Source organism: Bubalus kerabau, chromosome 6, assembly GCF_029407905.1.
Source record: "Bubalus kerabau isolate K-KA32 ecotype Philippines breed swamp buffalo chromosome 6, PCC_UOA_SB_1v2, whole genome shotgun sequence".
Lineage (NCBI taxonomy): Eukaryota > Metazoa > Chordata > Mammalia > Artiodactyla > Bovidae > Bubalus > Bubalus kerabau.
Window position 1 is genome coordinate 43,261,978 of NC_073629.1, and position 20,177 is coordinate 43,282,154.

General features: G+C 38.4%; 1 protein-coding gene across 3 annotated transcripts; it reads left to right on the forward strand.

Annotated features, from left to right (window-relative positions):
- The first annotated feature begins 31 nt into the window (after window positions 1-31).
- Window positions 32-18,771, forward strand: EXTL2 (exostosin like glycosyltransferase 2). Of its 3 annotated transcripts, XM_055584952.1 has the most exons (7): window positions 32-94; window positions 650-840; window positions 1,053-1,221; window positions 3,446-3,519; window positions 12,757-13,184; window positions 13,831-13,901; window positions 16,666-18,771. In XM_055584952.1, the coding sequence occupies exons 4-7, from the start codon at window positions 3,515-3,517 to the stop codon at window positions 17,152-17,154; spliced, it is 993 nt and encodes a 330-aa protein (XP_055440927.1). In that variant the 5' UTR covers window positions 32-94; window positions 650-840; window positions 1,053-1,221; window positions 3,446-3,514; the 3' UTR covers window positions 17,155-18,771. The 3 variants fall into 3 exon arrangements, with proteins under 3 accessions (XP_055440927.1, XP_055440928.1, XP_055440926.1); XM_055584953.1 differs by lacking the exon at window positions 1,053-1,221 and having other exon boundaries at window positions 38-94; XM_055584951.1 differs by having other exon boundaries at window positions 81-840.
- The last annotated feature ends 1,406 nt before the right edge of the window (window positions 18,772-20,177 follow it).

The window sequence follows — 20,177 nt, forward strand, 5'->3', positions numbered from 1 at the left end:
GGAGGGGCCGAGGGCGGGACTTGCGCGGTGGGGCGGGGCTTACGACGAGGGCGGAGTTGCGAGTTTTACAGAAGCCAAAGAGAGGTGACATCCTGTAGGTGGTCTAAAGGGCCGACTTGGAGTGAAGTCCCGCCACCTGTACTCAGGAAGAAAATCCTGAGGTGGCAACCCACTAATTGGGCTGGCCGGAAGGTTGAGAGCCCGCTCATGTCCACTCTGACTACCTATCACTGCTGTTCTCGGATGCGCTGGCATCCTGCGCCTGCCCTTTAGCCATTGCCCTATCTGTTAGCATCAAATCCCGGTTTGTTCGGTAGCAGTGCTTAAGAATCCAGTCTGCAGGAAGCGCAAATGATAGGAAGCGCAAATGATGATGGTTTTGCTGGGTGAACTCTATGGGTACCCAAATCCTAGTAATCCACCCAGCCCTGCGCCCCCAAACAGCGCCTGACCTTTCTGTACTGTCACGCAGGAGGCAAATACCTTCCGAAAAAATGTTAAATGTATTCAAAAAGAGTTCTTTTTGAAAGGAGTGCCTACGAGACCGTGTTGAAATTGAGATTCGGTTAAGGCATTGACTGATTCCCCGACCATCTCAATCCGCTGTTAACCCCAAACTCGATTTCGTACACGTCCCCTTTACTTCCAGGTCAGCCCAGAGGCCGGAGCCGCGGCTCTGATTCTCGTGAGAACCCCATTGCCCATTTCAGGGAAGCTCAAGGAAAATTCACTCGCTGGTGGGACACGAGGGCTTGCGGAGCGTGGAGGGGCGAGCCTGCGGACCAGTCTTGGGCCCCACGGTCTCCGGAACTCCTCTTCGGTGTCTTTCCGGGAAATTGGGTAAGGTCAGGTGGTCCATCACCTGAATTATTAAAAGTTGTTACGTTGAGGGAGAAATGGGGGAAAGACTGGCTTTTGAAAGTGAGCTAGAAACTACAAAACCGAGCTTCTTGGGAACAGCCTTTTAATCTAACAGGAAGTGGAGCATCACTAAAAGGAAGGGGCGGCCACCCGGTACTGTCCCCAGCTTTAGGCTCTCTCTTTGTGGGCAGCGTTTCATCCAGGTTATCAATCCAGCGAATGACCCCGGATGAATGCAAACTAATGGGTTTGGAGAAAAAGCAAAAAATGAGTAAGCGAGACGCCCCTTGCGTTTTATGATAACCAAGCTGCAAGCAAATAAATCGCCTAGGTCTCACTGCAGTCTTTTCTGCACGAGAGGTAAGGAAATAGCAAAATGCTCTCTGGTTAAAAATTTTTTTAACAATGAGGATATTTCTGTTTTGCTCTCTTTCTTGGAACTTTATGAGTTTGTGGGGTAGTGATTCTGTGTTTTTATTTTTGAAAATATAATGTATGTATTCTACAATTTTTAAAAAATGTTCATGTTAATTAAAACTGCTGTGTAAAAACAGCTAGATTCCAGAAATTAAGTTCTGGACAGAGTATTTTGTCTTTGCCTTCCTTGGCCTATATTTCTTTATTTTAATTTAAACAGAAAAACATAAAAATATTTTCAGTTAGTAGCATTTATTTACATTTTTAGGAAGCTTTTGTGTTAGCCAGAGACTAAATTTTGCTCAACTGCACTGTTGGGGAAAGGTTAAATGGGTACAAATTAGGTTAATATTTAAATATTATAAATATTTCGACTGCAGTTGAGTTTTTCCTCCAAAGCTGCTTTTATTTCAATATGATGTAACTGGGGACAGAGGTTGGTGGGGGAGGGTGGTTCAGATGTATATATGCAAATAACTAAATTTCAGCAACTCATTTCCAGCATTCTCTTAACTCATCCAGGTCAGCTGCAATTTGACCTGTGTTTTTGTATTCTGCCTTTGAAAATAAATTCTTCATTTTGCCTATATTGCTACAGATGAGAAATTGTTCAGTTGGTTTATGGAGAAGTCTGCAACACCATTTTTCAAATAGTTTTGAAATAAGTTGGAGAAACTGAAATTTAATTTCAGTTACATTGGTTCTGGAACTCCTAAATTGCTACACTGCTTACTCCCAAAAACGTAAGATAGCTATTCCTGCAAAGAACTTCTTTCAAAAAATGGCAGTGCCACTTCACATTCTTTGATGGCATAATTACCAACTTCAGTTGTAAATATTTTCTTAGAAATATAATGGTTTATATAAATTTCCAATTTAGAAATATAAATTGGACACTAAATCAGGAGTTCTATGAGTGGAAAATGACGTCTGGTTTGTTTGTCATCTTGAAATGATGTTTGTCCCAAATATGTTAACCAATATATGTTGTCATATCAAAGTTACAGTTTCTTTCTTTCATTCATTCAACAATCATTTAATGTGTCTACTATGTGCTAGACTCTGAACTAAGCAGAGAATTAAAGTTCCTGGAGGAATTTTTTGGGAAGAGGAAGCAGATGTGAGGACAGGGCAGATCAGTCCAGGATTTTAGAACTATGTGATGCTAAGATGTACATAAGGGGTGCTTTTGGTATAGAGAGGAGACATAAGTGTCACCTGATGAGTCTAGATACAGGCTAAGCCACCCCTTTGTCCCTTCAGTAACTGTATCATGAAAGAATATGAGTTTGAAAAGTCAAAAATGATTCTTCAGCTCTATTCACATGGTCACTATAGATACAGTATCTTGCAAGTCTAATCAGCTCTGAATTCCTTCATATATTATGAGTTTATAAGATTTATAAAATAGGTAGATATATTCATGAACATTTTTAAACTAATGAATGAATTTCTGCCCTGAACTTTTATATAACTGTTTAGATCATTGACTAATTAATTGTATTAGGTTAACTGTGTGGACTATATGGGAGGGAAAGCTCTAACTTCTTAGACATGTAATTGAGGCCTGTGAGAAATGAAGGCCGAGAGGAGTAAGGGGCAGAAGGTCATCTCCAGCCAAAGTTCTGGCTCCCTTTGGGCAATAGTAAGGAATAGGAAGGATGCCATCTGTCATTCCTCAGTAGTGTAATTAATCCTGACCTTTACCTGCAACTCTATTTTAAACCCTGTGTTTTTCTTTTAGTACTTCAAATTGAATGCCATATGAACCTTAAGTGAAAAAAGAGTTTTAATGATAGATAAAACTACAGACACTTAAAAGTCTAGAAATTGAATACAAGTGCAGGTTGCTACATCTGGAGGCCTTTCTGCATGGCATATATGTTCTGGTTTCAAATGAGTAAACATTAGATCATCAGGGTGATATGGATTTACTGTTTCTGGATACTTAAGGGAAAGATGAAAACAAAAATATAGCAATGTTAGCACAAACCTCAGGAAGATATCATCTACCTAGTGACCTACATATAATTTTTAGAACACAGTATAGAAAATTTTAAGTTCTAAAAATAATTCAAAGTCTATGGACCATGGCATTAAAGCATTTTTTTTAATTCCTCCTGATTGACAAAAACATCACAGGAAATTCTTTGATTTCCCTTAATAGTGCCAAGAGAGCCTGTTCCTATCAATTACTGAAGCCATAAGGAAAATTTTTTCAAAAAATTTTACCATAATGAGGTAAGTACCAGGATTTTCTTTTTACTTTTTAAAAATTGTGGTAAAATACACAAATCTGCCATCTTAACCATTTTTAAGTGTGTAGCTCAGTAGTGTTAAGTGTATTGACTTTGTTGAGCAGTCAATCTCAAGAACTTTTTCATCCTACAAAACTGAAACTCTACAACCATTAAACAACTCTCCATTTCTCTGTTCCCCGGGTCCCAGCAGCCACCCTTCTACTTTTTTGTTTCTTTGAATTTGACTATTCTAGATTCCTCACGTAAGTGAAATCATATAGTATTTGTCCTTTTGTACTGGCTTATTTTACTGAGCATGTGTCCTCAAGGTTCATCCTGTAACATGTGTCAGAATTTCCTTCATTTTAAAGGCTGAATAATATTTCATTGTATGTCTATACCACATTTGTTTATCCATTCATCTGTCAATGGACATTTGGGTTGCTTCCACCTTTTGGCTCTTGTGAATAATGCTACTAGGAACATAGGTGGAGTACCAGTATTTTTATCTGAGAAAAAAACGTTTCCTATAGAGGTACTTTTGTTTCCTTGGAAATAAAGAGTTTTTACTTGAGCCAGGATCTGTTAGAAAATACTGCATTGCCTATTTTAGATCTTATCCATTGAAATAGTATCCCAGACTATAACATAAAGTCAATAAAAAGTTTATTCCTGTAAACTAGAACAAAGCTGAAAACAGAGACTACACAGAAAACACTGAAAACACAAGGTGGGACACGTGGGAGGTGGGAGTTTGTTCAGACCCTCTACTCTTTCTGTGGCTCAGGAAGCATCATTTAATATTCTCAGGCTCAGCTAGCCTATCTACAAAATGGGGTGGATGCATTTTAATCCCCGTGTCTCTAAAGATTTGAGATGTTAAGTAACACACAGAGGAAAGAGGTCTGACAACTTTTGTTACTACTGGTAAGCTCTGTGAGGGCAGGAATTGGAGGTCTTACTCACTATCAGCCCTAGGGTCTGACAGTTCTGGGCTGGGTAAGCACCTAGGAATGTTTGTTTGTGGACTAACCATGGATATCCTGACCTTCCTCTAATAAAGTTAGGAAGCTCACATGAATTTGGATTGCATTGATTTTAGGTCTGATATCTAAAGCTATTTGCAAATTATAATTCATACATATAAAATCTGTTTCTCTTTGAGAAATGATTTTGGAATGTGAGTTTATTGCTGAAAACCAGTATTGTATAAAAAGTAAGAGGATTCTGTAGAACATTCCAAGGATCTGTCGCCCAGCAATCTTGCCTCCCCTCCACTTTCCTGTGACTAAAACAGAAGTTCAAATGAAAAGCTTCAATACTCTGGAATGGTAAAAATAATGTATTTGCAGATAGACTTTGTTTCTTTTTGACCCATTTCTTGAACTAATTTTGCATGACACTGTGCTGAGCTAAAAATGCTTTTCTATTTCTAGGCTTTCTTCTTAGGATGCATTGACTCCTTGGATCGTTATAAGTAGTGGATGTTCCTCATAGGAATAAGGCCATTCCTTCTACTGCTTTGATATATGTCCATAAGTTTGATCATCTTCAAACATGATCATCATAATTATCATCATAATAGCTACAGTTAGTTAGCAATTCCAAGAGGAAGATGCAAGACTGGAAGAAACTTTCATCTAGCCTAATTGAGACCTGTGCACTTTGAGGGCAGAGAAGGCCTCTGCCTCAGTAACAAATGGCTGGATTGACGGAGGCAGTGTTTTAAGAAGACTTTCTACATAATATTTATATGTTATTTCCTCTTTAATCAATGATGAGAAAGCAAATCTAGTTAATTGAGAGTAGCTGCCTGAAGAAGTTTTGAGAAGCAATTTGATGATTTGTACAGGATGCCTTAGGAAGGGACAAAAATGCCAGGACTGACAAGCAGACTTTGCTACTGATAACAGGGCAAGACTGGGGAGGAAAGTGGAGACACAGGTCCTTGGTGTCTGCTATCTATGTTTTATGGGCTTCCCAGGTAGCTCAATGGTAAAGAATCCTCCTGCAATGTAGGAGACCCAGTTTCAATCACTACAGATATCAGGAAGATCCCCTGTAGGAGGAAATGGCAACCCACTCCAGTATTCTTGTCTTGGAAATCCCAGTACAGTCCATGGGATTGCAAAGAATCAGACACTGCTTAGCAAATGAACACACATGTGCACGCACACACACACACACACACACATGTTTTTTAGAGTTCATTTGAACCTGATATACCTGTAAGGGAATGGCTCACTCAACCTGGCTGCCAGGAGGAGGACTTGGTTTTTAGTGTGATCAATACAGAAATTCTTTCTTATAGCTTGCAGTGAGAAATGACCTGTGGCCGCAACTTCTGTTTTTCAAATGTGATATTGTAGTAAATGCAGCTATTTACCAATATGTTTTAGCAATTCTGTTTCAGAACTGTAGTCTCAAAAGGGCAGGAAAGGTCAATCTTAAGCCTTCTAAATAACAGAACTTAGATTGGCTATCAGTGATCCTATATATGTTGTAGTCAGTTATACTGTTGATAAAAAAAGATGAATCACTTTAACCCTAAGAGCCAGTTCATGACACAGTAGATCCAGATTGTAGGCATCTAAATCATCCGTTCAGATCACTGTACAGTTGGTTGTAAACACAGCAAAACCACAAGGTAAATCTGTGATACTATGTGGACCCTTTTATTATTTATTACTTTAAGTCTATTCATATTCCTGCCTTTCTTATTCCTATATAAATAATATCATTAACACAAAATAACTTATTTTGATTATTTGGACTCGTGAAAAAAGTAATCAGAGTTAAGACTCCCTAATGGGAGTTAGGGACTTCTCTGCTGGTCCAGTGATTAAAATTTTGTCTTCCAATACAGGGGACGCAGGTTCGATCCCTGGTCAGGGAGCTAAGATCCCACATGCCTCATGGCCAAAAACCCAAAACATAAAACAGAAGCAACATTTTAACAAATTCAATAAAAACTTTAAAAAAATATAGTTTATGTATTAAGAAAGAAGAAGAACTGTAAAAAAAAAAAAAAAATAGATGGGTTCCTTAGAAGGAAAACTGAGGGAAAATCATTTAGGAAGGAGAGGATATCATGGGTTGAAAATGAGAAAGCTGAATGGCATTTATAAAATATAATGAAAAGAATGAATTCCCTGAATGGGGGGAAATACAAAAGTAAAAGCTCTTCTTAGAATACTCTCTAGCACCTGAGATAACCCAGGTCTTTTATAGAGGGAATGGTTTCTTAAGTCTTGACTCGATCTTAATTTGCATTTAATTTGAGTTTATTTTTTTTTAATTTCAGGCATTTTTTATTCATTGTGAAGTTTATTGTTGTTATTTAGTCATTGTGTCTGACGCTTTGTGACCCCATGGATTACAGACTACCAGGTTCCTCTGTCTGTGGGATTTCCCAGACAGGAACACTGGAGTGGGTTGCCATTTCCTTCTCCAGGGGATCTTCCCAGCCCAGGGACCGAACCCGCATCTCCTGCTTTAGCAGGTGGATTCTTTACCACCGAGCCACCAGGGAAGCCCCATTGTGAAATTTAAGACTGTTTAAATATAGATTCCCTCACTTTTTTCAACCACAGAGCATTGTGAACCTTGCTCAAAAAGTGGCCAGGCACTGTTCTGGATTGCAGAGCCTGACAGAAAGGGCCGTCAATACAGTCCCAGTCAAAAAGGAGGCTCAGCCAATAGTTGTGATACCTGGAAACAAAGTCCGGTAGCACTGCGTTCCCCGTCCCCAGGATCACTGAGGATGGAGAGTGGTGAGAGAAGCACAGGGGAGGGGATATTTGAAAGAGTCTTGCCCGTAGAAGGGCAGGGTGTAGAAGTCTGGTGGGTAGGGAGAATGGGTTTTGTAGTGGAAAGAGCATGTACAACAGGTGGAGTCATGGTCAGCCTGCTGGCTCTAGGTACCGTAAGAGGAAAGTCCTTTTGGAATTGGGTGCCACATGTGCCTTCACCTCAGTTGGAAAGATGTATGTCACCTGGCCAGAAACTGCTCATCAGGTGTACGCTGATGTCTTCTGATTCTTCTTTCATGTTCACAGAAGGGAACCCCAGTTTCTAAATTAGCCTCTGTGTTCCACCTTGGAATGTTTTTATCTCATGGCAGTGAAGGGCCCCTTTCTGAGCATCTATATGCTATAATCATCAGTTTTTTTGGCAAGTGCGTATTTTGGAGGATGAGCCAGAGGAGAAAACAATCTGTACAATATGAGGTAAATCTCATAGTGAAATGGCAGAATAGTTACTATTCTTCTACCATCTGTGGCATTAGAATGAAAATGACAGCTTCTCAGTGTATGACATCATGCTGCTCATTGCTTTTCTATCTTGTGAGTCAGAGACATAACTAATCTTCATTCATGCCATGCTCTGGCTAAACTAGTCTTTGTTCATGCTGCTGCTGCTTCTGCTATTAAGTCGCTTCAGTCTGTCCGACTCTGTACGACCCCGTAGACGGCAGCCCAGGCTATTTGTTTTCAGCCTTTGTCTAGATAATTGTTGCTTTTTAATCCCAAAGAACTAGCCTGGAGTAAAGAATTCATTATTCGGTAGTGTTCTTCCTGAGGAACTCTGGTAGAAGATATAGTAAATAACTGAATAGCAGGTCTTTGAAAATTCAGATTGCCTCATTCATTTAAAGACAAACACTAGAGAATTTGTAATTGTTGCTTCACTGTATTATTTACTTTCCTACTCTGTCTTATGTCCACATTTAAGAACATTTCTTAAAATTTCAAATAATGGTTTTCTAAAAGATACCTCACTTTTCAAATATTTAAAAGTTCTGATATAATGACCCAGTCATTCCACTCCCAGGTACATGCCCAAAAGAAATGAAAACATATGTTCACAAAAAAACATGTACATGATTATTTGTAACAGCAATATTCATAATAGCAAAATGTGGAAGCAACCCAAATGTCCAGCAACTGTTAACACATACAAAATGTGGTATATCTGTACAATAGAATACTATTTGGGAATAAAAAAAGAATTAAGTATGGTTATATACTATGACATGGGTGAACCTTGAAAATATTTATGCTAAGTGAAAAAAGCCAGACACATAGGCCGTATATTGTATCATCTCTTTTTAGGAAATGTCCAGAATAGGCAAACTATGGAGATATAAAGTGGATCAGTGTTAGCTTGGTGCTGGGGTGGAGAATGAGGGGAAATGGAGGTGAGGAGTGACTGCTAATGAGTAGGTTTAACACTCTTCTTTTTAGAGTGTTAAAAATGTTACAAAATTAGATTTGGTTGCATAATTCTGTGTAGATACTAAAAGCTACTGAACTGTGTACTTTATATGGGTGAAGCTTATGGTATGTGAAATAAATGTTAATAAAGTTATAAAAAATCAACATACCAATATTAATATTTATATTATCATACCGGTACCTTAGTGACAGTCTCATAGACTAATTTATGATGCAGCCTTGCAGAATTTACCACAACACAGTGGAAAGAGTCACAGACTGTGCCATCAGGGATCTCGGTCCTTTCTGGAATGAAGCAAGGTTTCAGAAAATACCGACAGATACCATTTTAAATTTTATTTCTTTATTATTTTGGCTGCCCTGAGTCTTCACTGCTGTGCAGGGGCTTTGTCTAGTTGCAGCGAGTGAGGGCCCTCTCTAGTTGTGGTGCGCAGGCTTCTCATTGCCATCGCTTCTCTGGTTGTGGAGCACGGGCTCTAGGGCACTCGAGTTTCAGTAGTCGTGGCTCCCGGGCTCCACAGCACAGGCTCAGTAGTTGTGGTGAATGGGCTTAGTTGCTCCCCGGCATGTGGGATCTTCCAGACCAGGGATCAAACCCATGTCACCTGCATTGGTAGGCAGATTCTTAACCACTGGACCAGCAGGGAGGTTTACAGATAGACTTTTAAATTAAATCATTTTAATTCTTGATTCTTTCTAAGATGAAGTTTATCCAGGTGTATTCTTTCTCATATTCCCCATTTAAAACTCAAAGCTGTGAATTAGATGATACAGTCTTCTCTAGACAGTGAACAGAAGAAAGCTATACACTGAAATCCACATAGCTATATGAAGTCATCACTCTCCAATCTGTTCTAAGACTGTTTCCAGTGCATCTACAATAAAGTCCCAGACTTCAACTGTTCTCAAAGTACAGAGATGTCACTTGCACTGCTATCTATACAGTTCTTACTTTTCTATACAGACTACACATTTTACATAACTTTATCAGTCTGTATAGCTGCATGAAATATTTGCATTGTCTTTCCAAAGATATAAATTATTCATAACTCTCAAAACATTTTTGATACAAGGAAAATAGGGGGTTAGAAGCTATCTGACAGAGGAAATTCCTATGATGGATATGGAGGAAAACTCCCACTTAAAAGTATATTATTGGTAAAAGTGAAACAGTCATTCATGAATTCTCCTTGACAATGTCTATTTATAGTAGGCTATAGAGACGAATCGTCATTACTCTTTCTCCACTAAACTGGCAGGTAGTTAACCAGAATCTGCTTTATTGACTAGAGACACTGCTATATAAATTCTAGAATATATTATTCCTACTCTGCTGTAGAAAATGAACATTAAGATCTCAATCAGGGTATACTTTAATGTAGTTGTCAGATGAATCTTAACTCTGAGGGCTTATAACTAGCCATTTTTATGCAGAACTGAAAATATGTTTTATGAGACTTGCTTTTGATTCAGTGTTAGAAGGATTATCAAGGTCTTTGAATCAAGACTATTAATTTATAATGGTTTCTGTTTGGTTCATCACATTAACAGTATGTGTTGTTTTAGGGAGAGGTTATACACAGTGAAGACATTTGTACTCTCAAACCTTAAATTGCCCATCCTTGAAAAATAATCATAGTAAAGCTGAGGTTACCTAAGAAATAATCCATTTTATTCATTTCTTAGAGTGAGGCCAAGATGAAAGGGGAAACACAAAATTGCTTTTCTTAACAGAACAGGCTGCAGACAAAGTCCAGGAGAGAATATCCCTGAAAGCTCTCTGAAAAGATTACTACAAGGGAACATTGCTTTTCAAATCTAGACTTTTGAAAAGTGAGAGTCGCTGAGTGACATTGACCATTCCTTTGTCCTTATGAATAAGTTCTTCCTTTGCTTGCTCAGCGCTCAGTGTACTAGCACAGTATGCGGTATGTTCTCCTTCCATCTTTGGAATTCTCCAGAACCCACTCTTGTGAGCTTTAAAAGATGTTAAAGGCATGGTATCTATGACCTCTCTACGTCCTTGTTGATCTATATAGAGAAAAACTATTTCTACAGTGACACCACACACCTCACAACATGAAACAAGATCAGGGGAACTGTTGCCAAGTTTCCTCAATGAAAAACAGAAGAGTAGTTGCACATCATTTGAATAGTGAAGTGAGATTTTGTTTGGAATCTAATGCCTCCAGAATGATGGCCCAGCTACAAGTGCCCAACTGAAACCACAAGGTGTCCTTCTGATGTATTCTCTTCATTACCACTATCCTAAATTAGCTCTGAGTTTATTTACTTTATCTGTCTCTCCCTACTATTTCCTCTGCTATGAACAGCAGAGACATCATCTATCTTATTTATTGCTATACACACAGAACCTAAAATAGTGCTCAGTAATTATTTAATTTATTGAGTAAATAAGCAAATACTATGGCATGCAAAGCACAGAGTACAGGATCTAATAAGTAATAAACCATTATAATTGTTTGCTGCTGCTGCTCCTACCACTGTTACCTGATTCATATATTAGGATTCTGCATATGATTTCATTTGGAAACAAGTTTGCTGCCAAAAGATGTTTAAATTTAGTATACTGAAATGTTTATATATATATGTGTGTGTGTGTATATCTATATATATATTAGAATAAATTGTACACCTTAAATATATATAATTTTATGTGTCAGTGATATCTCAATCAGTCAGTACAAGTCAGTCACTCAGTCCTGTCCGACTCTTTGTGACCCCATGAATCGCAGCACGCCAGGCCTCCCTGTCCATCACCAACTCCCGGAGTTCACTCAGACTCATGTCCATCGAGTCAGTGATGCCATCCAGCCATCTCATCCTCTGTCGTCCCCTTCTCCTCTTGCCCCCAACCCCTCCCAGCATCAGAGTCTTTTCCAATGAGTCGACTCCTCGCATGAGGTGGCCAAAGTACTGGAGTTTCAGCTTTAGCATCATTCCTTCCAAAGAAATCCCAGGGCTGATCTCCTTCAGAATGGACTGGTTGCATCTCCTTGCAGTCCAAGGGACTCTCAAGAGTCTTCTCCAACACCACAGTTCAAAAGTATCAATTCTTTGGCGCTCAACTTTCTTCACAGTCCAACTCTCACATCCATACACGACCACTGGAAAAACCATAGCCTTGACTAGACGGACCTTTGTTGGCAAAGTAGTGTCTCTGCTTTTGAATATGCTATCCAGGTTAGTCATAACTTTCCTTCCAAGGAGTAAGCGTCTTTTAATTTCATGGCTGCAGTCACCATCTGCATCTGATTTTGGAGCCCCCCAAAATAAAGTCTGACACTGTTTTCACTGTTTCCCCATCTATTTCCCATCAAGTGATGGGACCAGATGCCATGATCTTCGTTTTCTGAATGTTGATATCTCAATAAAGCCATTTAAATAATTAGTATACTACTAAGAGAAATATATACTAATTATTTAAATAGTTACTAAGAGAAATATAGGGCTTCCCAGGTGGCTCAGTGGTAAAGAATCTGCCTGCCAATGTAGATGTGGGTTTGATCTCTGGGTTGGGAAGATCCCCTGGAGAAGGAAATGGCAATCCACTCCACTCCAGTATTCTTGCCTGGGAAATCCCATGGACAGAGGAGCCTGGTGGGCTACAGTCCATGGACTCACAAAAGAGTCAGATACGACTGAGTGACTTAACAACAACAACAAAAGAGAAATATAATTCAATTTGAAAATAATCTCATTTCCAAATTTTTAGTAGCAAAATGAGGGCAAATTTTAAAATGCGCTGCTTAATTCTTCCTGTGTATAGATGTTCTTTTGTCTGCAACTGCAAAGCAGTCAGGGAAGGGAAGGTTTATTCACTGCGCTTTTTGTCTTAGGCCAAATCAAAAAGGCAGAAGGAACTGAACTTGAATAACTAAAAGGCGTTTAACCTTTCTCTCCTTAAAAAAGCAGAAGCAAAACCATGGTAACTAGTAAGAATGCTAAGATTCTGCATTTTACTTCCATTTCTACTCCAGGTGTTGCCACATCTGCAAGCTCCCAGGAAGGGTGATGGGAATTCGCGTGCTTCGTCTCTCTTTGGTGGTCATCCTCGTGTTACTGCTGGTAGCTGGGGCTTTAACCACTTTACTCCCTAATATCAAAGAAGACAAGATGCTCACTTTGCGTAGGGAAATAAAATCTCAGGGCAAGCCCACCCAGGATTCCTTTACTCTCATAATGCAGACGTACAACAGAACAGATCTCTTATTGAGACTTTTAAATCATTATCAGGCAGTTCCATATCTGCATAAAGTGATTGTGGTATGGAACAATGTTGGGGAGAAGGGACCAGAGGAGTTATGGAACTCCCTAGGGCCTCACCCTGTCCCCGTGAACTTCAAAGCACAGACCACAAACAGAATGAGAAATCGACTCCAGGTCTTTCCTGAACTGGAAACCAAAGGTGAGTTGCAGCTGGGTTTTTAGTCTGACAGGGCTGCAGTTAACCAGAACTGGGGACTCATGTGTGGCTTTAGGGCCTCCTGTTTACCTTAATTGTCTGGAGAAAATAGAGAAATTTAATCATGAGAAAGCATTTTGAAAAACTTAAGAGGCAGTTTCCCAGATGTCAAGAAGCAGTCTCCTGGGGAGAAATCACATATATCTTGCAACAGTGATAAAGAGGTTAATTAATATTGTAAAAGCAGACATGCTATGATTACATCTTATTGCATCACAGAAGTTAGTAAAATGCTATTTAACTTATGCTTGATGTGTTTTGCCACCTTCTTTTCCTCCCACTCATAGCAGTTACATGAGCTTGTAATTTGCTTAAAAGAACCTTGGTTTTATTTATTTATAGGTTCATTAGTTTCTAGGATAATGGATGATAACTACATGATAATCTCCCCCTTTGGAAATTATAAAATCAATTATAGTTCAAGTAAAAACTTTTTCTGCTAGATAAATCTTTAAGAATACATTTTTTATTTACTGATTTCATTCAGAAAATACTTCATCTGAATAATCTATAAAGACACCACTGTGTCTTACAACTTCTGTCTTCACTTCCAAACTGTTTGATTTAAATTTTTTTTCTTTCATTTCAGCGGTGTTAATGGTAGATGATGACTTGCTGATTAGCGCCCAGGACCTTGTTTTCGCTTTTTCTGTATGGCAGGTAATGTTGCTACATGCTTTATGAAATCATTAGTATAAAGTCTGATCTAGAGTTTAACCAGAGCAACATGGTTTAATGTGGGGGTTACCCAGATTAGTGTAGACAGTATTTATCTAAAAAGGAGATTACTTTGTCATAAAGTAATCAGATTTCCTGAGCTCAGTTAAGCTAACTGACAGTTATGGTACCTTTTATCTATACTTGATTTATATTTGGCATATTGGGGAGAAGAGCTAGAATTGCCTTCCAAAGAACAATGAGGAAATTATCTGGTATAGGACAGAGCAAAGACTAAAATCCTGAGACACTTTCTACAAGGCCACAGACCTGTATCTCAAATGAGAAGTGTATTTCTATATTACTGCTGCATAGAGCTTCCTTTGAAAGAAATAATTATATCCACAAAATTTAATTCTGAGATCATTGTTTAAAAATTAATATTAATAATAATTCTACATGCACCATTGTGGTGGCAGACTTTTCCCCCCTTAAATCCCAGCTGGTATAAATAGGCATTAATTGCCTGGTATTCTATAAAAACACCTTTTTCCTGTTGAATATTTGTTCATAGTAGCCAGCTTTTTACAAGTTTCACTACAAGTACCTGAAAGCAGAATTGCATACAAATACTCTGAAGCGTGTCCAGTAATTTAACACTGTGCTACCCAATAAATGGTTTAATTTGCACTATAGTAACTCTCCTTGATTAGCAGCTTGAGATGTGACAACATAAGGTATTAATGGAAAGCGGTCACAGTACTCTACAGATACCAGCATTTTCAAAACTTCAGTTTTCAGCTTCATGCCTAGCATACTGATCAACACATTTTTTCCACATCAGCAATTTTTCCAGCCCCATAAATAAAAGCTTCCCAGGAAAAAATTTCTAATGTAGTACTCCAGCTGTGAGATTTCTATTTCAGGTGAAAAACTCAATTTTCTGAAAATGTCAGGTTAGAACAATCCAAGTAAACCATGATTAAAGGTGGATAAATATGATTTTAAGTTTCATCCATAAAACTGTCAAGAACAGTTTCAATCCATTGCCCAAGATAATCTGACTCCTAAAGTTCGGTCCCATTGGTACCCTATGGAGTATAGAGATTTGGGGCATAGAGACAAGCAGGATCAGAACAGACACATGTCTGTGCCTTTGCACTTAACCATGACCTCTGTTTGCAGTCCTTCTCCTTTTCCTGCTGTAGCCATCTGTGAAATCTCTGTCGTCCTCCTAGGTTATGTAAGTGGTGCCTCATCTCTGAGGCCTCCCAGCGTTTATCCCCCCAGCCCCTGACGTTCCCCTGTACCTCCCTCCGTCCTCAGTGCTGTCCTGAGAATCCCTCAGCTGCTTTACAGCTTCTTCAACAGGGTGCTAATTCCTAGTCCACCTATCTGTATCACACTCTCCCTAGACTATGCGTTCTTTGACATGGGATTAAATCCAGACTGATTTGTGTGTGTGTGTCCCTAGTTTAGCGTCTGTTGGTAAATGAGTGAAACTCAAGATATTTATGAGATTGAACTGAACCTTTTTCAGTTCATATTTCTTTTCCATGACTCACTGCTTTTCTTTGTTGACTTTTGTTTTATTTTTAGTCATTCTCATCCTACTATTATTGCTTTAATACCATCCTTTCTTCATAGATCCTGACACATCTCTTCATACATATATATATATATATATACAAGCACATATATCTGTGACTTCCCCCATAGCGAAGCGGCAAAGAATCCACCTGCAGTATAGAAGATGCAGAAAACACCGATTTGGTCCCTGGGTCAGGAAGATCCCCTGGAGGAGGAAACAGCAACCCACTCCAGTATTCTTCTGGGAAAATCCCATAGGCAAAAGAGCAAGCCAGCTATGGTCCATGCGGCCGCAAAGAGTCAGACACAACTGAAGTGACTATATACGTATACATATTGACCTTTGAACAACACAAGCTTGAAGCATGCAGGTCCACTTACACTCAGATATTTGCAATAAATACGTACCATATTACTACATGATGTGTAGTTGGTTGAATCTGTAGATGCAGAACCATGGATATTGAAGGCTGACTGTAAAGTTATACATGGATTTTCCATTATACTGTCAGTTGGCACCCTTAACTCCTGCATTGTTTAAGGGACAGCTGTATATATATATATATATATATACACACACACATATATATATGTATATATATATATGTGTGTGTATGTATATTTTTTTATAAAGGAATAAAAAGGAATAAAAAAGGAAAATAAAGGAATAAAAATAAAACATTGTTTAAAACCAACAGTGACTTTCAAAAACATTGAAATCAACATGGAAAAGCAGTAAAATGATACATGTACATCCATAATTTTATTTACTCCTAAGAGATTAAAACAGTTTTCCAAAATAATCACATATCTTCTTAATCTCCTATAATAAGCATTGTTCATATAGTCAACTTCTTTTACAGTAAACTCTGAAAAACCAGACTCTTTGGTGACTAGAATTTATTAATATCAGATAATGTGTGAATTGGGAGACTATTTGAGAGGTCAGAAATTTTTTAAAGAGATTTGGGTTATGATGGAATTTGAACTTTAAACTTACCAGGACATAGATTTATGAAGTTGCCTGGAGTTAAAGGAAATTGAGATGTAGAAGCCAGGAATAAAATAACACTGACAAATCAGTTTAATTCTTTCTGTAATAAATCAATGCCTTTTTCACCATGTTAGCTCTAAAGAAATGCCACACTGAGTTATTATTTTTTTTTTATCTTTTCAGCAATTTCCTGATCAAATTGTAGGATTTGTTCCCAGAAAGCATGTGTCTACTTCCTCTGGTATCTACAGCTATGGAGGTTTTGAACTGCAGACACCAGGGTTTGGAAATGGTGATCATTACTCGCTGGTCCTGATTGGAGCCTCGTTCTTCCACAGCAAATACCTGGAACTCTTTCAGAGGCAGCCTGCAGCCGTCCATGCTTTGTTAGATGAGACACAGAACTGTGATGACATTGCCATGAATTTTATCATCGCCAAGCACACTGGGAAGACTTCAGGGGTATTTGTGAAACCTGTAAACATAGCCAATTTAGAAAAAGAAACTACCGGTGGCTATTCTGGAATGTGGCATCGAGCTGAGCACTTTCTGCAGAGGTCTTATTGTATAAATAAGCTTGTTAACATCTATGACAGCATGCCCTTAAAATACTCCAACATTATGATTTCTCAGTTTGGTTTTCCATATGCCAATCACAAAAGTAAAATGTGAGAGTGAAACAGACAAACAAAAACAAACCTCAGAACTGCTTGTTATTTGAGTAGCTTCTTCGTGCTCTGGTTGGTCTTTTTATTTATTTATTTTTAAGCACCATCACGGACTTTTTTTCTACTCCAGAAGTCTGTGCAAAAGGGAAGAATGCATGGGGCTTCTAGGATGTACAGTTTACATGTGCTTCAAAACCCAAGAAGCTGATATTATCCAGATAGGTCTTGTGATAAGTCTTCATTCATGGATATAATTCCTTGGCCAACAATTTTATTGTTTACATGCTCAGGCTGTTTGACAATTTTTTAAAATTCAAGTATAGTTGATTTACAGTGTCATGATAATGCCCTAATATTTTGTTTTTTGACTCCTGGCACTTGCCTTAAGGACCTTTAGCAAGCCGTTTCCAGGATCAAAATCTCCAGAGAAGTATTTCTCAGCTTTTTCATTCAAGGATGATGATTTTCATCTGAAGCCTGAAATGCCTCTTTCTCAAAAGACTGTGGTGTAGGGAAAAGCCATGTGAGGAGAGAACAGTCTCAATCCCATATAGAAACAAGTGGAGATTTTGTGACAATCGGGGTTTCTCTTCTGGTTCTTCGAACCAGCCCTTTCTAAGACTAGCTCGTCCCAGCATGGTTTTGATGCAGCCATCAGCACTTTCTGTGGTTAAGTCTGTTGTGACTGGTTGGGTTAATTTTAGTAGCTGAATGATGTCTAGTTGTTTGCTTGACTTTTGTGAACATTTACTGCATGGATCACAAAAAAGTGCAGCCTGTATTTTTTATAAGCAACTTCTATGCAGCAAGGAGTTAATGTGTTACTAGATTCAGGTCCTGCATTTTGGCACTTAATCTGACTTTTAGATTGTACATTAATTTTTAGATTTTATATAAAAGACGTATTATTTAAGAAATATGTGTAAAATAACTCTTCTGACAGAGTGATTCAGTAAGACCAGGCAGAAATTAAAACCCTTACTATCAGATGATCTTTATTGCTATAAAAGCATAAATTATCTCATGGATACTAAAATGTTGTGTGTGTTACACACAAAGTCAGTCTCTTGGATTCTGAATTCCCCCTCCGAGCCCCTGCTGCCAAAAGATTCAGAGATCATGATTAAATTTGAATTACATAGATGTAGAAAAAAATAGAAGACCTGAGTCATAGCAGAGAAATTCCACAGGGAGCCTGCATCAGTTCATTGTTAAGTTGCCCACTCTCTGTTACATGAATTAGTGTCTGTTCACACTGTCTGTGTTTGGTCCTTAATTCACTAAAGGAATACTTAATTAAGCCTCTTTCCACCACATTCTCCTCTTCCTATTCCCCCTCCTTCTCCCATATTCCATAATGATCTCAAAATGGCACAGCTATGAAAATAATTGTGGTTAATGTTCCAACAATGAGATCTCTTGTGCAGTTAGCTCAGTGTATATTGTTCCTTCACATGGGCATGTGTATGTGTCTTAATGCCATCTGAGAAAAACCAGTAGAACTTGAAGCCTCACTAAAAATCTATAGTGTTAATTATCTGCTTTGTCAAACCTTGGTAGTGATTTTTTTTTTTTTGCCTCTTGAGATTGACAGATAAATAAAATAAACTTTTACCATCCAGATGTTTTTGTTAATTAAGCAGACTCATGCTTTTATTGTCCGGATTCACACAAATTTTCAAATATTCTCATATTGCTTAGAGTAAGGTAGGGATATCTGCTACATTCCCCATGAGAAAATTTTTCCAGTGGGAAAATATTCTCAGATTTTTTCATCGTCTATTCTTAAACATCTATTCTTCAGCATCACTTGATTTGCTCATATGTTTTTCAGACGTTGTAGAGCAAATATGAAAACAAAGTGAAGTTCAATCTGTATTACAAAGACTTGCATTGTTTGGGACTAAACTTCTACACAGGTGGCATTAATGGTAAAGAACCTGCCTGCCGACGCAGGAGACGTAAGAGACACAGATTCTATTCCTGTGTCAGGAAGATCCCCTGGAGGAGGGCACGGCAACCCACTCCAGTATTCTTGCCTGGAGAATCCCATGGACAGAGGAGCCTGACAGTCTATAGGATCACAAAGAGTCAGACATGACTGAAGCCACTTAGCACACATGTACAATTTTCCCTTCATGCCTCTTATTCTTACTCCAGATGATCTGGAGCAAAGATGATGCTCAGGCTTAAAACTACATAGGAAAAGCAACATAGTTTAGAGGTTAAGTGTGCCAGTAGAGTACTTGGGCACAAATCCTTCCTGTATCTTATACTTACTTAACCTCTTGGAGCTTCAGTTTCCTCATCGGCAAAGGTGAGAATAATATCTACATAGGGGTTTGTTTTAAGGAATAAAGGAGATAGCATGTATAAATAAAAGCACAGAGACTTGCCCACTTTAAAATGGTCAATAAAGGAAAGTTGTTGAGATGTGTACGGACAATGAGTGTATACTTAGTCATGTCTGACTTTTGGGACTTCATGGACTGTAGCCTGCCAGGCTTCTCTGTCTGTGGGATTATCCTGGCAGAAATACCAGAGTGGGTTGCTATTTTCTCCTGCAGGGAATCTTCCCAACCCAGAGATTGAACCTGCATCTCCTGCATTGCAGGTGGATTATTTACCACTGAGCCACCAGTGAAGCCCATCATTGACAATAAGGGCAGTTAATTCTGTTATCAGAAAGGCCCCTGAATCCACCAGGTGAGATATTTGGGAAATTGTTTCTACATAACAGTATTTCTACATAACAGTGTTCTACATAACCATGACAGTTTTCATCTCATTTTCTTTATCTCAAATGCCCCTCGTCTTAGTAAGACAGTACATACTCATTCCAGCAATTTTGGGATATTCAGAATGGTATAAAGAAGAAATTAAAAGCCTACGACGTTAACAATCACTAAACATTTTTGTGTCTATTCCTTCTGACTTTTCTAGGCGTACGTTTTAATAGCATGATTTGTTTGGTATTTCATTGGATGGATAAACCATAGTTTATATAATCAATCATATTGCTATTCT

Coding starts and splice junctions, on each gene's coding strand:
- EXTL2 (XM_055584952.1), top strand. Junction 13,185..13,830: donor TCCTGAACTGGAAACCAAAG/GTGAGTTGCAGC, acceptor CTTTCATTTCAG/CGGTGTTAATGGTAGATGAT. Junction 13,902..16,665: donor TCGCTTTTTCTGTATGGCAG/GTAATGTTGCTA, acceptor TTATCTTTTCAG/CAATTTCCTGATCAAATTGT.